Source organism: Dermacentor andersoni, chromosome 1, assembly GCF_023375885.2.
Source record: "Dermacentor andersoni chromosome 1, qqDerAnde1_hic_scaffold, whole genome shotgun sequence".
Lineage (NCBI taxonomy): Eukaryota > Metazoa > Arthropoda > Arachnida > Ixodida > Ixodidae > Dermacentor > Dermacentor andersoni.
Genome location: NC_092814.1, coordinates 39,553,943 through 39,566,972, shown reverse-complemented (window position 1 = coordinate 39,566,972; position 13,030 = coordinate 39,553,943). Strand labels below are relative to the sequence as shown.

At 44.7% G+C, this 13,030-nt stretch overlaps 1 protein-coding gene across 10 annotated transcripts in view; it reads right to left on the bottom strand.

The window, feature by feature from the left end:
- hts (adducin 1-like protein hts) overlaps nucleotides 1–13,030 on the bottom strand; it is a 192,280-nt gene that overhangs the window by 100,864 nt on the left and 78,386 nt on the right. For all 10 annotated transcript variants that reach the window (XM_055061340.1, XM_055061341.1, XM_055061343.1 and 7 more), the window contains exons 3-4: nucleotides 6,852–7,140; nucleotides 2,744–2,974 (exon numbers count right to left, since the gene is read on the bottom strand). In XM_055061340.1, the coding sequence (XP_054917315.1) occupies nucleotides 2,744–2,974; nucleotides 6,852–7,140 (520 nt within the window). The remainder of the gene's footprint in view (nucleotides 1–2,743; nucleotides 2,975–6,851; nucleotides 7,141–13,030) is intronic.

The following is a 13,030-nucleotide window of genomic DNA, read 5'->3' as shown; positions in this document are numbered from 1 at the left end:
ATGGCAGTGCCACCATCGCTGACCGATGCATGGGGTGCTCTTGGTGCTGTTGGCAATGCAGTTCTATAGCCTCAAACAACTCTCACCAATGTAGGCTAACAAAGTTTTGAAAGCAAAGTTTCGTTTTACAGCGTATTCCTTGTACAGTGGAACCCCGTTCATACGTTTTTCACCGGACCGCGAAAAAAAAACGTAACAGCAGGGAAAACGCAACAGTGAGGAAAGGTCCGAAAATTAATGAAAACAGTGCAACTTTGCCTTGAAACAATTTATTTTGACATCAAGTGAGCTTAGGTCTTAAAAAAAATCGAGAATGGTCGATTGCCGTTTTTTCCGCTCGCTGGAAAACACCACGCGTTTCTCGATGGCCTGGAAAGCCGCATTGCTCTCAGCGTCGCTTTGAGGTGCGACGTACCTGCGAAGGAGGTCCAGAGCCGCGACGGCTTCTCCAAAGCTCGGGTCCGCCAACTCCCCAGAATCATGCGGCTCGTGCTCCTCGTCGTCACCACAGTCTGAGACTTCACTCGCGACCGAGTCTGCAACGATCTCGGCGATACTACGACACTCGGACGTCACGACAGCAGCATCCACGGCGACGTAGTCGTCATACGTGACGCCCGTGGCACCCAGCGCATTCAAAGCTTCACTCAGCTCTTGATCATGAGAGGCTGATCATGAAAGCCACACCGCGCGAAGCAGTGCTGTGCAGTTGACGCGCTCACTGCAGTCCACGCTGAAGCGACGTAGTGCATTGCGTCCAGTATTGAAATGATCGTAGGCTGCTGTCCGCGATCAATACGCGCCAGACAGCGCTTTACGATGGACTTCCTGTACGAGTGCTTTAAGTTCTTTATGACGCCGGCAAGTGGCTTGTAGTGTTTGGAGGAAAAAAAACAAGCTTAACGTTCCGAAAAAACGACGGGTCTTTCGGGTGGGCAGCACAATTGTCCAGAAACAGGACAACACTCCTGCACTGGGAGCCCATCTTATTGTCGAAGTAACGAAGAAATTCTTCGAACAAAGAACCCGTCATCCATGCACGACTGTTGCTTCTATAGTGACATGGCAGCAGGCGAATGTTCTTTAAGCACCGTGGGTTTCAGTATTTTCCGATTACCCATGGCTTCAGCTTGTCCGAGCCATCCATGTTGCAGCAAAGGAGCACCGTCAATCTTTCTTTGCTGCATTTGCCTCCGTGGCATGCTTCGCCCTTCAGGCTTAACGACTTGGATGGCTGCACCCGAAAGAAAAGACCCGTTTCTTCGGCATTGTATATGTCACGAGGCTCATACCCCTCAATTATGGCAGATAGTGTGGCCTTCCAATCGTCGACTGTTTCCAAGTTTACACTTGCTGCTTCCCCGGATACAGTCTTATACGCGATGCCGTGCCTCTTCCGGAAACGGTCGATCCAGCCATTTGACGCCGCAAAGTCACTGATGCCCAGTCGGTCGGCTATTTCCATCGCCTTCTCGCGCAAAATGCTGCGGTCGAAGTTAACACCGGCAGCGCGAGCTTGTTTAAACCAAGTAAGAAGAGACTCGTCGAGGTTTCCATACTTGGCGCCACGAGCCTGCTTAGCTTTCGGGCCGAAGAGCGCGGCATTCCCTTGTATCTCGGCACGCTTCGAAACGATGCTGTTAAGCGTCGAGGGTGGCAGACCAAGATCCTTGGCGATGTCGACTCTTTTCCGCGCTGGCTGCCTGTTGACTGCGTTGAGAACATCCAGCTGTTCCTCGAGGGAAAGCGCCTTGCGCTTGCGCGACGCCATCAAAGGACGACAAATCGCTCGCGGTGTCAGCGAGGCCCGACGAGGCGTAGGCAGCGTAGGTGTTGACGGGAGGACACGGACGACTCGGATGGGTTGAACCGCACAAACAAGAAAGACTGGATTAGCGAGGCCTGACGAAGCGTAGGCAGCGTAGCTGTTGACGGAAGGACACGGACGACTCGGATGGGTTGAACCGCATAAACAAGAAAGACTGGACTGCTGCGGGCCCGCGGGTTTTACTCGCTTCGGCTGACGAGGCAGTCGCCATCTAGTGGCAATCTCTCCAACTCGCGTGCGGCTTTTTATGGCCTCTGAGATTACCCACGCGCGTGCAAGGGGGTGATCTCGGAGGCCATGGTCTTGTAGCCAATTCCGTAGCCAAGCCTGGCCAAGACTCTTCAAAATGGCGGTTGGCGCGCGTTGCCCGGCCGGGTTCGGGGTGCCAGGTTGCGACGTAACATGCGGGAACGTTTTCACAGCTACAACGTAACAGCGGGGTACCGAATACATTGGATCCTATGGGAGCTATGCCGGGACCGGACGAAAACGACGTAACAGCCGGGAAAACGCAGCAGCGAGGAACGTAACAGCGGGGTTCTACTGTATATGCTGTCCCATTTCGCAAGAATAACTTTTTCGCAAAAGTGAATTTTGTCACTTTCACCACCGACTTCATTATTGCGGGATTCAATTGTATGTGCATGCATGCTGAACTTTTCGCCATGCTCATGGACCCACAGAGGTTGCTTGGTATCAGGAAATCGTTTTGTGGCTCACCCATTGTTGCACAACATTTTTAGCCACACACAATTCTTAGGAAGTAACGATTATAATGATGTCATCGCACACTTTGAACATTGTTATAAGAAGTTGGTAACTGTACTGGTATGCTCATTAGCCCTTCTCTGTTTTCATGAAAAAATATTCAGCTGGAAGTGAGCTGCAGCAAAATTGCAGGACATGCCAACTCACCGCGACACAGGGTGGGTGCTGGAGATGAATTATACACTTAATGTCAGGTCGGTTTGCATGGATGGCAGCATGCACCATATAGGCTGGTCGATTGAAATGGAACGTAGTGGTGCCCGAGTCAATGACGTTACTCTGCATGTCGAGCTTGAGCAGGCTGGAGGCAGTCACCTCATGGTACAGAAGCCCAAATGGGTTTACCAGAAAATGCTCCTGGTCTTGGCTCACACGCAGCTGCAAGAACAAGTGGACACATTACCCAATTAAGATCACTTGCAGAGGGGAAATGCAAACAGTGACTTTCAAAGCAAGAAAAAGCAGCCATTTCCATAGGCAACATTAGGTACAACATTTTTGCATAGGTTGTTAACCAATAAGAGTGTCATGAGTCAAACCTAGGCCGTACTGTCTCCAGCGGCCAACACCTTCAGCGCACAACGTGCCTCACCACAAAGCCAGCAGCGTCCCCAGTCATGATTGAAACATTTGAAAAAGGGCTGTATAGCTTTTAAAAGTACAGTCAAACCTGGTTATAACAAAATTACACCCGACACAAAAATAGCTTTGTTATATCAGATATCTGTTAAACATATCTGTTACACTGTAGTAATGGCTAGATTTTTTAAAAATTTATTTTGTTCTATTCAATAATTTATTATATTTGTGTTCGTTATATTAAGGTTTGACTGTATTTAGTGTGGTCTCAACCACACACCTTAACACACGAAATTCCATAACGCGAGGCAGATGCTTACGAGTGCACACTAAAAAATAGGTAACTGATCATTGTGCCAATCCTGATAGCTAGACTGCAAATGTAAAATGATGAAGAATATATGCAATTATCCACTACTAGACAGTTTGCACAAAGTCTGTACCATACACAAAGCACCTCCTTTGAACACTGCAAGCAACACACTTGTAGCCACAAAACAATTACTGCTATGTGTAACAGCATTGCATTAAGGCTACTATCAGCCACACATATTTGCATAGTGGGTTAAACATTAAAAGTGCCTACAAACACTAACTAATCTTGGAAGGGCCTCACTAGTAAACAATGCCGCCTCACGAATCTCTTGCTGCAAAAACGTTTCGAATCCTTCAAGTGGAGTTAGAGGTAGTTATTGCACTGTTGCATGGCTTTCTCTTTTGCCTCCACTAGTGCACTGGAAGCTAGGGGGGGGGGGGGGGGGAAGGGGGCAAGGAGGCAAGGCCCTGCCAGAAAGCTGGGCATTTTAATTGATTTTTTTTTTATGATGCAACTTGTGGTTTAGGTGTGCATATCGGTCTCTCAACATGAGATGAGCACTCAGGCTACCTCCAATTGCCACGCCCCTAGAGCTACTATGTCAGCCACAGAGACCAATTGAAGCATGCGGTTATGAGCAGTGAAAGGTCCGGTGCTATCTCTGACACCACGTGCAGCAGATAGATGCAGCCATGCGCAACTGTTGTGTGTAGACCGAAAGTGCAAAGATGAAGTACTTTTTCAGCCTTTTTTGAGACTGCAGACGTGCATTTTTTATTTATTTAACTCAAGAATAGAAATTATATATAGTATTACTGAGAATGGCCTCAAGATCTTGAAATCTGCCAATATCGGTTGGTTGGCTGTTTGCGATGAAGCTGCCAACAATGCAAAGCAGAGAGAAAGTGGTTTTTCAGTTTTTGACAAAGATTGTAAATTCCCTGCTATATGCATGGAATAATTTTTGGCTCTCGTGCTAATAGGAGCCTCATCCACAGATCGGCCACGTTTTCTTAATATGTTCAAGAAAGTGCTTCAGGGCCCCTTTAAAGAGTAACAAATGATTTCTTCAGGTGCAATCTGCACTACGTGTTCTAAGTGAGCACTCTGGCCATACGCAGCAAACGGCCTGAGATGGTTGTGCTTAAAATTAATTTGCATAAGAAGTTGACTACTTAGATTATGGACAACATATTTTATAAGTCACTATTGCAGTATCTCTATGAAACGGGCCTGCATGCTTATGTATTTAGCTTCATGCTGACGTGCTGCGTGGCAACCCAATCATGCCATCCAAACATTTCTACTACCAACCCAGCACAGGGATAACAGTGGTGGCGCTGACATCTTGTGAAGCTGTTGTGAAAGTGTCAGATTCTTATCGCCATGAGCTGCTGTGTTAAATCTGCTGGCAGATGAATTTTTGCCACAATGTAACCTTCATAACACAATTCTTTTAACTTTCCTGTAAAAACCATGTGATGCATGAGCATTTACAACATTTAGTTGCGCACATCACAAGACGTCACTACTAGCACAGTTGTTTCTGGTACGTGGCTGTTCTAGCATTACCAATGAAATCGCAAGAAACAAGTGCCTGGGCTGTCCAGTTTATAGTTTCAATATGCTGTTTTTTTTATTTAACATTATTTATGCATTCCTCACACATGACGAGCACTTCCTGGGCTTGGTAAAAATTTCACGACAGTGCCCTGCAACACATGGTAAATAAATCATACCAGACGTGAGACAATGCTGCCATGATACTCGAGCCAACATTACTACTTCCAAGCAGCAGGGAACTTCTGTTGCGGTGATTATTGCTAATGCTGTCTGTGGCTTCACTGAACTCCTGCTACCCAAAATTAATCCTGTGGTTTTTTATGTGCCAGAACTATTATCTGATTGTGAGGCATGCCATAGAGAGGGGACTGCATTAATTTTGACCATCTGGGTTTCTTTAGTGTGCACCTAAAGCCAAGCAGACGAGTGTTTTTGCCTTTCACCTCCATCAAAATTGTGGCCGCCGTTGCCAGGATCAAGCCTACAACTCTGAACACAGCAGACCAATGCCATAGCCACTGGACTACCGTGGCAGCTCCCCATTTTAACACATGCATTACTATTGGCCAACTTTCTGAAAATGTTCCAGGCAATCATTACTTGATTAAAGGCCAGAAAGGCATCTGCAATGCTCACAGTGTTCATATTACTCCACACATTTTAAGATAAAATTTCACTGCCATCTGGAGTTTCTACAATAAAATTCCATTTTGCACTTCCAGTATTCAGCAGCGATCATCAGCTTGAGTTGTGCTAGTTTCTCGACAGCACAAGATTGTGCCACTGCTCAAGTTTTCCTGACATCTGCCGCAGACTGTCTCTACATGGTGCAGCAAGTCTGGCTTTGTACATAGAATTTGTGCACACCTAGACTCACCTGAACGCAAGCAACTGTCATGGTTCTATTACTTCAGTCATTCTAAGACTGATATGAGGAGTGTTTTTCTTGCTCGCTATCCTTGAAGGTGTGTGGAATGCGCTTCACAAACCGCCTTGCTCGAAGTCAACAGGGAACTGCGGCACCATAATACAGTTAGCTGTTGGCTGCTAAGGGAGTGACAGTGATACAAACGCACCGAAACAGTTACTCCAAGACATAGTTTAGGCAAGCCTGCCTAGAGTGCATCGAACTACCAGCGTCTCAGCAGCAGAAGGGCATTTACATTTGTGGCTGATACTTCTTGCAGCTTGGTTGAAGCGCATGTCAGCCATGAAGCACTTTAGCTATAGTGGCAAAGCAGGGTCCATCTTCGTGTAAACACCGTGACTGAGCTGGCATAGCCACAGGCATGGCATACTACGCAAGTCAGCCATGGGCAAAAGCCCACACACACAAAAAGTTTGAACACCACAGCTTGGGCAATAGTGCTTGCCATGGAAGGACAAACTCTATGGTAAATCAACTGAAAGTTGACAGACAGCCTTTGAATTTAGCAAGTGGTATGAGCTAAAACTGAAGGTAGTGGCGTTCACATCAATATCCAAAATGAAAAACTGCACCACAGTGACAAGTAGAGAGTGGGAAGTTGTGGGCACCACCCCATGGCAGAAGGGATGAATGGCTATTTTTGCCAGAGACAACACTTCTAATTTCACAGTCCTGCAGGGACGCTTTGAAGCAAGTTCACTTGCTAGTTGACACAGAGGTGAAGGTTGACACAGAGGCAAAGCCTATTGATTCACACATTTTAAGGTAAGAAATTTTCATTCTGCTATTCATATTCGGAATTCCTACTCGTGTTCCTAGCAAAAGAAGCAGAAACAACAGAGGCAAATTACACGACAGTTTATACATACTGTGATGTGGTTGAAGGCTGTTGTGGTCCATCCGTATGCATCTAACAGGCGACAAAGCGAAGCAAGCTTGCAACGCAGCAGCTTTTCTCCTTTTGAGTAGCGCAGGCCATCAATTCCACGAACGTCATTGATAGGAACCAAGCAACGGCCACCTCGAATTGTTGACTGCTTTGTCGCATGTGGCAGCAAGAGTTCCGTCACCTGCTGCAATGCTGCCATGTTGGACGGTGTGTAGCCCTCTGACAATTGCGACTCAATGATGCGCTCAAGCTCCTCCCGGAACAGTTGGCTGCACGAGAACAAACAGTACAGAGTGTAAGTTATGAGTCCCACCACACATAATCATTACAATGTCAGTTGAATAGGCAACCATAAGGCTGGTATAACCATGCAGACTTGTATATAAAGTTTTGGACTCAGCTCTGAGTACAGGCTGGAAGCTCAGTAAACAAAAGGGAGCAATGTTTCTTACCAAAAGGCTGGATAAGCCCCAGTCGTTTGTCTAAGGTCTAAGGCTCCCATAAACATATTTCCACCACCTGCAAACGGCAGCTGGTTGTAAAAGTACCTGCTGCTGCGCTTCCTCTGAGCCAATGCTCTAACTTATGACAAGACTGCTGGTCCAATCTATGCAACCACAGTTGCGGCCAAAGTATTCACAAAATAATTTTGTCAGAACAAAGTATACATGTTTTACAGCCGAAATATTCTGCATAGTTTGATGGCTAACATGCTCCAAATGAACATTTTCATAACCACAGCAAATGTTGCCACAATGCAAGCATTGGGCTTCGAAATTGCTTATTTTAGAAAGGCGTAATACTGGATTGTACAGACTTTATTCTAAGTTCTGCCTATACCAGCCGGCATTGAGCGTGCTGGCACAATGTGTTCCAATGAGAAACCGAAGAATGCTGTAGAACATACTGCTTTAGTCATTAAACAATTTCTTAGCACAATAATTCTATAACTAATTGTGTAAAAGCTTAAAGGTGACTTCGGCATACCTAATGAGGTACATAGGCTTGGCCCTTTCGTGTGCCTCCCGAAGCTGACAGGCTGGTTGACACCAAATTACATTTGCTAAGCATTTTGTACTCACCTAATGAAGGCAAGAAATTAAGGTGCATGAAAACTTCACCATGACAGCTAGCATGAATCAGGTACAAAAAGGTGCCCCACGATTAGTTTACTATGCTCTCAATAAACCCTTGTGAGCATCGAAAATTTGGCAAAGTTAGGTCAGTTTACAGTTCCAATTTACTCTACAAACACAGGCTTAATTGTCCATTTAATTCTGGGGCTTTAGGTGCCAATACCACGATCTGCTTATGAGGCACGCTGTAGTGCAGGACTCTGGAAATTTGGGCCACCTGGGGGTCTTTAATGTGCACCCAATGCACAGCACATGGGGGCAAAATGCCAGAACACCCATTGAACTGCAGCCACTGAAGCCGGGAGTCGATCCCGTGACTTCGTGCTCAGCAGCGCAACGCGCTAGCCACTATGCAACCATGGTGGGTCAAGTTTAATTCTCTCTGGCCATGAAGTCTTAGCCACCTTGTAAATGGTCTACACAGGAACTCTTTCACACCAGTTCAGGCACTGCACAGTATACCACTTGTCTGCACAAACATCCAAGAAATGGTTTATTTGTACAACATTTCTGTTTGCAGATCATTCCATCGGGGTGGGAAAACCCCTTCTTAATGGACAGTTTTGTAGCTGTGCAAAATGCATGCGTTGTCACTGTCCCTTGAGCTTTTGAGCAAGAACTCCACAGGATGCAACGACATCCACAGAGTCCTCGTTGAAAATGTCTGTACTATGGACATTTAGCTATGGTACAGCAGCACTTGATGCACTGTGCTCTTTTTGAACTGCATTCAACGCAGGACTGAAAAAAAAAAAAAGAAAGAAAGAAAACTCGCATACCAGGCAGGTCCTGACGCATCACCATTATGGAGTAAGCAAGACATGTACAGTACGAATGTATTACCAGGACATAGATTTACAGGTACTTAGAGAAAGAAATAAAGACACTCTCAGGAAATGTGAACATCAACATTTGTGGATTTCATAAACAACAAAAAGGTATTCCATTCAGTGGAAATACCAGCAGTCGTAAAGCCATTGCATAAACAAGCAGCAGAACATGCGTATGTTAAACTCTAGAGAGATTCTACAGCTACTATATTTCTTCACAAGAAAAGCAGACAGAGAATGAACATTAGAGAAAAGGATGGCTCAGTGGTCTAAACAGGGGTGAGGGTTAATGGTGGGGTTTATAAAATAAACAAAGAAATGCAAAAGAAACTAGACTTTCATAACCTGCCAGTCAAGCCAGCCTTGCGCACAAACTTTCATAAAGAGCTGATAATTCGCCTTGCATCGGCTTAGAAAAGTAACAATTAGGATGTCAGGCAAGGAGCCATACCTCCTCTAATAACATTGTCTACAGGCTTGGAAGTATTCAAAATGTTAGATTGGGAAGGATTAGGTAAAAGGATTAACAGTAAGTATCAGAACTAGTGGTTTTGCAGATGACACTGTCCCGTCCAACTCTAGAGGCGACGTACCACAATTTAATGAAGACATTACCCAGGAAAGTGTAAGGGTATTAAGGATTATGATGAAAAAGGCTACGGTAAGGTTCAATAAATTGGCAAGAGAACAGGAGTTTGCGATTGTTGGTCGGTGTCTTGAAGCTATGCAAGAATACATTTATCTAGGCCGAGTAGTCACAGCGGACCCAGATAATGAAAAGAAACTGTCCAGAAGAATGGGTTGGAGCACAAATGATAGCACTCTCAAGTTGTGAGCATCAGATTTCATTTCATTTCATTTATTTACCTTAAAGACCCCACTAGGGGGTATTACATAAGGGGTGGGTGTACATAAAAAATATAACACTCAAATTTGTGACAACAGGTACTCAGTCACATTGGTAGAAAAAGATGATGGACAGGTGAGAACGACGATATTGCGAGGAAAGCCGTTCCAGCCTTTGGCTGCACGAGAAAAAAAAGATGCTGAAAAATGAACAGTTCTCGTACGTGTACGGGAAACTTGCAGTTGGTGACCAGTGCGAGGAGATATGTATGCGGGTGGTGTTATGCAAGGGGCACTGTTAAGTGATGAATGGTAAAGCTTATAGAATAGGCAAAGTGTTGCTATGCGTCGGCGGAGGGATAAAGCTTGCAGCCCAGATTCCGCTTTGAGGGCGGTAACACTGATTTCGTGAGAATAAGATGAGTGAATGAATCTGGCGGCACGATTTTGTACCGCTTCAAGGTCATCTACGACGCATGCTTGATGTGGGGACCATATGGGTTATCTATGTGGGATATATGGGATATCTATGAAAAGAAAAGTGTACAGTCAGTGCAGTTGCAATAACCTACTGGGCTGATACTTGTAAAATGAATACACACTAAGCACCAAGCAATGGAAAAAAAAATAGGCATAACATTATGTGACAGAAGGGTGGTGGTATGGATTAGAGAGCGAAGTGTAGCCGATATTCTATAGTTGATATGAGGAAGAAATGGAGCTGTGCAGGTTATGCGTGGGTAGAGTAGATAACCAGTGGTCTATTAGAATGAAATTTTTTGCCAAATGAAATGTAGATAAGAGCAACACAGCATTATGTGGTGTGATGAGCTTAGAAAATTTGCAAGAATAGAGCAAGCCGAGATAGGATAAAAATAATCGGAGGTAGCAGGAAGAAGCCTTCATCGTGCTGTGGACATGAAATAGGCTGCTACTGATGGAGAGCTGTACTAAACTTCTAGATAACATGCTCATAAAAAAAATGTTATCAAGGATACAAAAATATTGTGACTAGGCCAATCTTTCATGCTAGTCCACAATTTTGAAACTTGCCACAACAAATAACATGCTGAAATTTTCAAAACTGAATGGAATCACCTCCTTTTCTCCCTTTAGCGTAGTCTTAACACAGTGAAATATCACTTGAGCAAATCTCCCTTATGCAAACATACGTATACTATAAAAACTAACCAAGAAATTTCAATGTAAAGCATGACTTGATAGTGAAATTTTCTTCCTGCTCAACCTGTCTCCCAATATGCCTCCAGGGAACCTACGTCTCCAGACTTCATAGCAACCACAGTGCCAGCTTTGAATTGAAATGGACTAAGACAACTAGCCACAGCTGGAGCTCACATAGCCATAGCCACAAAGTGATGCGATGCAGTGGCAGCCATTTACTGCCATCACTGGCTAAACAAGTGCTACTTATTGCTCTTCATGCATACGACTCACTTGTGCTAAATAACACTCAAGGAAACAGAGGTTTGCGGAAGTCCGTTGCTGTCTGCTGTGTTTCCTCCTCTCCGCATCAAAGGAGATTACTCACCGGATGAAACTATATGTGGGTGAATTCCCCTTCCTCATGTGCCACTTCTCTATTTTCACTAGAGTTGCTCGGCCTTTTTTTTTTTTTTTACTAAGATACTACATTTTCTAGTTTAGCACTAGCATTTTGCCGAAATTATCTTTGAGAAGTGCATCTTTTGAAGGGGTCCTGAACCACCCCTCCGGCTTGGTGAAAACACTGTTCGCAGATAGCATATGCTACTGTGAACATCTCAGCCAGGTTTTGCTGTAGTGTGCGGCGCGCAGAGCTCGCAAGTGGGGCACAAAGTCCCCTTTCTCTTGAATGCTCTCTTTTCAGAAGCCTGCTCCTTACTCTCCTCTGGATGCTTTATTTCATAATATAGCGGATTCCCATAGCTGGCTGGTATTGGCCAACGGCTGACGTCAATCAAGAAGGGGGTTTGGATCAGTGCGCTTCTTCGCACTGTTACTATGTATATTTATTGACAAAGTTTAACACAGGCTGAAGTAAGGAAAAATGTGCTTTTTGAGTTTCAATAATTACGTACTTGCAGAAGAAGCAGACTATCGTCTGCTCACGTTCAGCTGAGGCCGCCTGTGTGGCCATTAAACTTTGGCCACCCTGATTATCGGTGTCGTAGCAGTCAGGTCTTTCTAATTTTGACTAGGTTTGAACGGTCAACAAGCCTTGAACCCCGCGAAACTTCAGGCCAGACCACACACACGCGTGCTAGCACATGCTCAAGTTGGATGTGGCTACTATCTGTTGGTCAAGCTGGTGCAAGACAAGCCAATCCACACCATGTGGCACGGTCAGACGAGCATACGAGTGCAAGAGCGCACTAGAGCCCTGTCGTGCACAAAGCAAACACTGCATATATGCACTACAGTTGCATGGAGCTGCAGTCTGCTACGTACTGTAGATACCACAGAAACCGTGGGGTGCTGCGATGAGTGCACTGGCTAAGCGCACTATGGCTCACTGAGCACAACTGCATTCGGCTTACGTTCGGCGTGCCAAAATCTGAAGTAGTGGTGTCTACGTTAACATTCAAAATCAAATTTGAACTGTGTGCCACAGTGACTTTCACTAGGCAGAGCGTTGTGGGCATGTCCTACTCCACCGTAGCCTTCACAGTGCAAGGCACTGAAAAAGTGGAAGCAGTAGGAAGGGTAAGTTTGATTGCCAATAACCCCGCTTCTGTTGAACGCATTGAAGTACTTTTCACAGCAATGTTTTTCCGAAACAGCCTACTTTACCTTCGCATGCACTTCACCTCAATAAAAAGTAGGACGTCAGATTTTGGAATTTAAGTTCTTCGAAACAAAGTTTTCTAAAATGTTGAGAAATGTTTTATAACCTTTTATATCCATCCATTTCAGTACCTTTGTTAAGGAACATTTAAAATTAGCTCAAGCAATTAGTGCATCGAAACTTAAAATATTGTTTACATTTTTAAAATTCAATTTTTGCAACGCTAAAAAAATTTTTTTACCTTGACAACCTGATATATGAGCAATTTGGTGAGGAACATTTTTATATTTAAGCAAAATTATGTAAGGTAACAAGATTGTTTTAGTTCAGAAGACTCACAAGACAAATTACAACAAATGGGTGAGATCTTGCACTGAGAATTTTGTTAGTTGAGGAGATAATGTTCCTTTTGTCAACAAAAACAGTTTTCCAGAAATCGCTCGTAAGTGTTCAGTTGTGGCAATTGCTCTGGCTTTTCTTCTTGAATTGCTTTTGAGTAATTGAGTGAGACACCAGAGAACTTCATGGGGCTCACCGTTGTGAGCACGGCTTGACCCCGTTG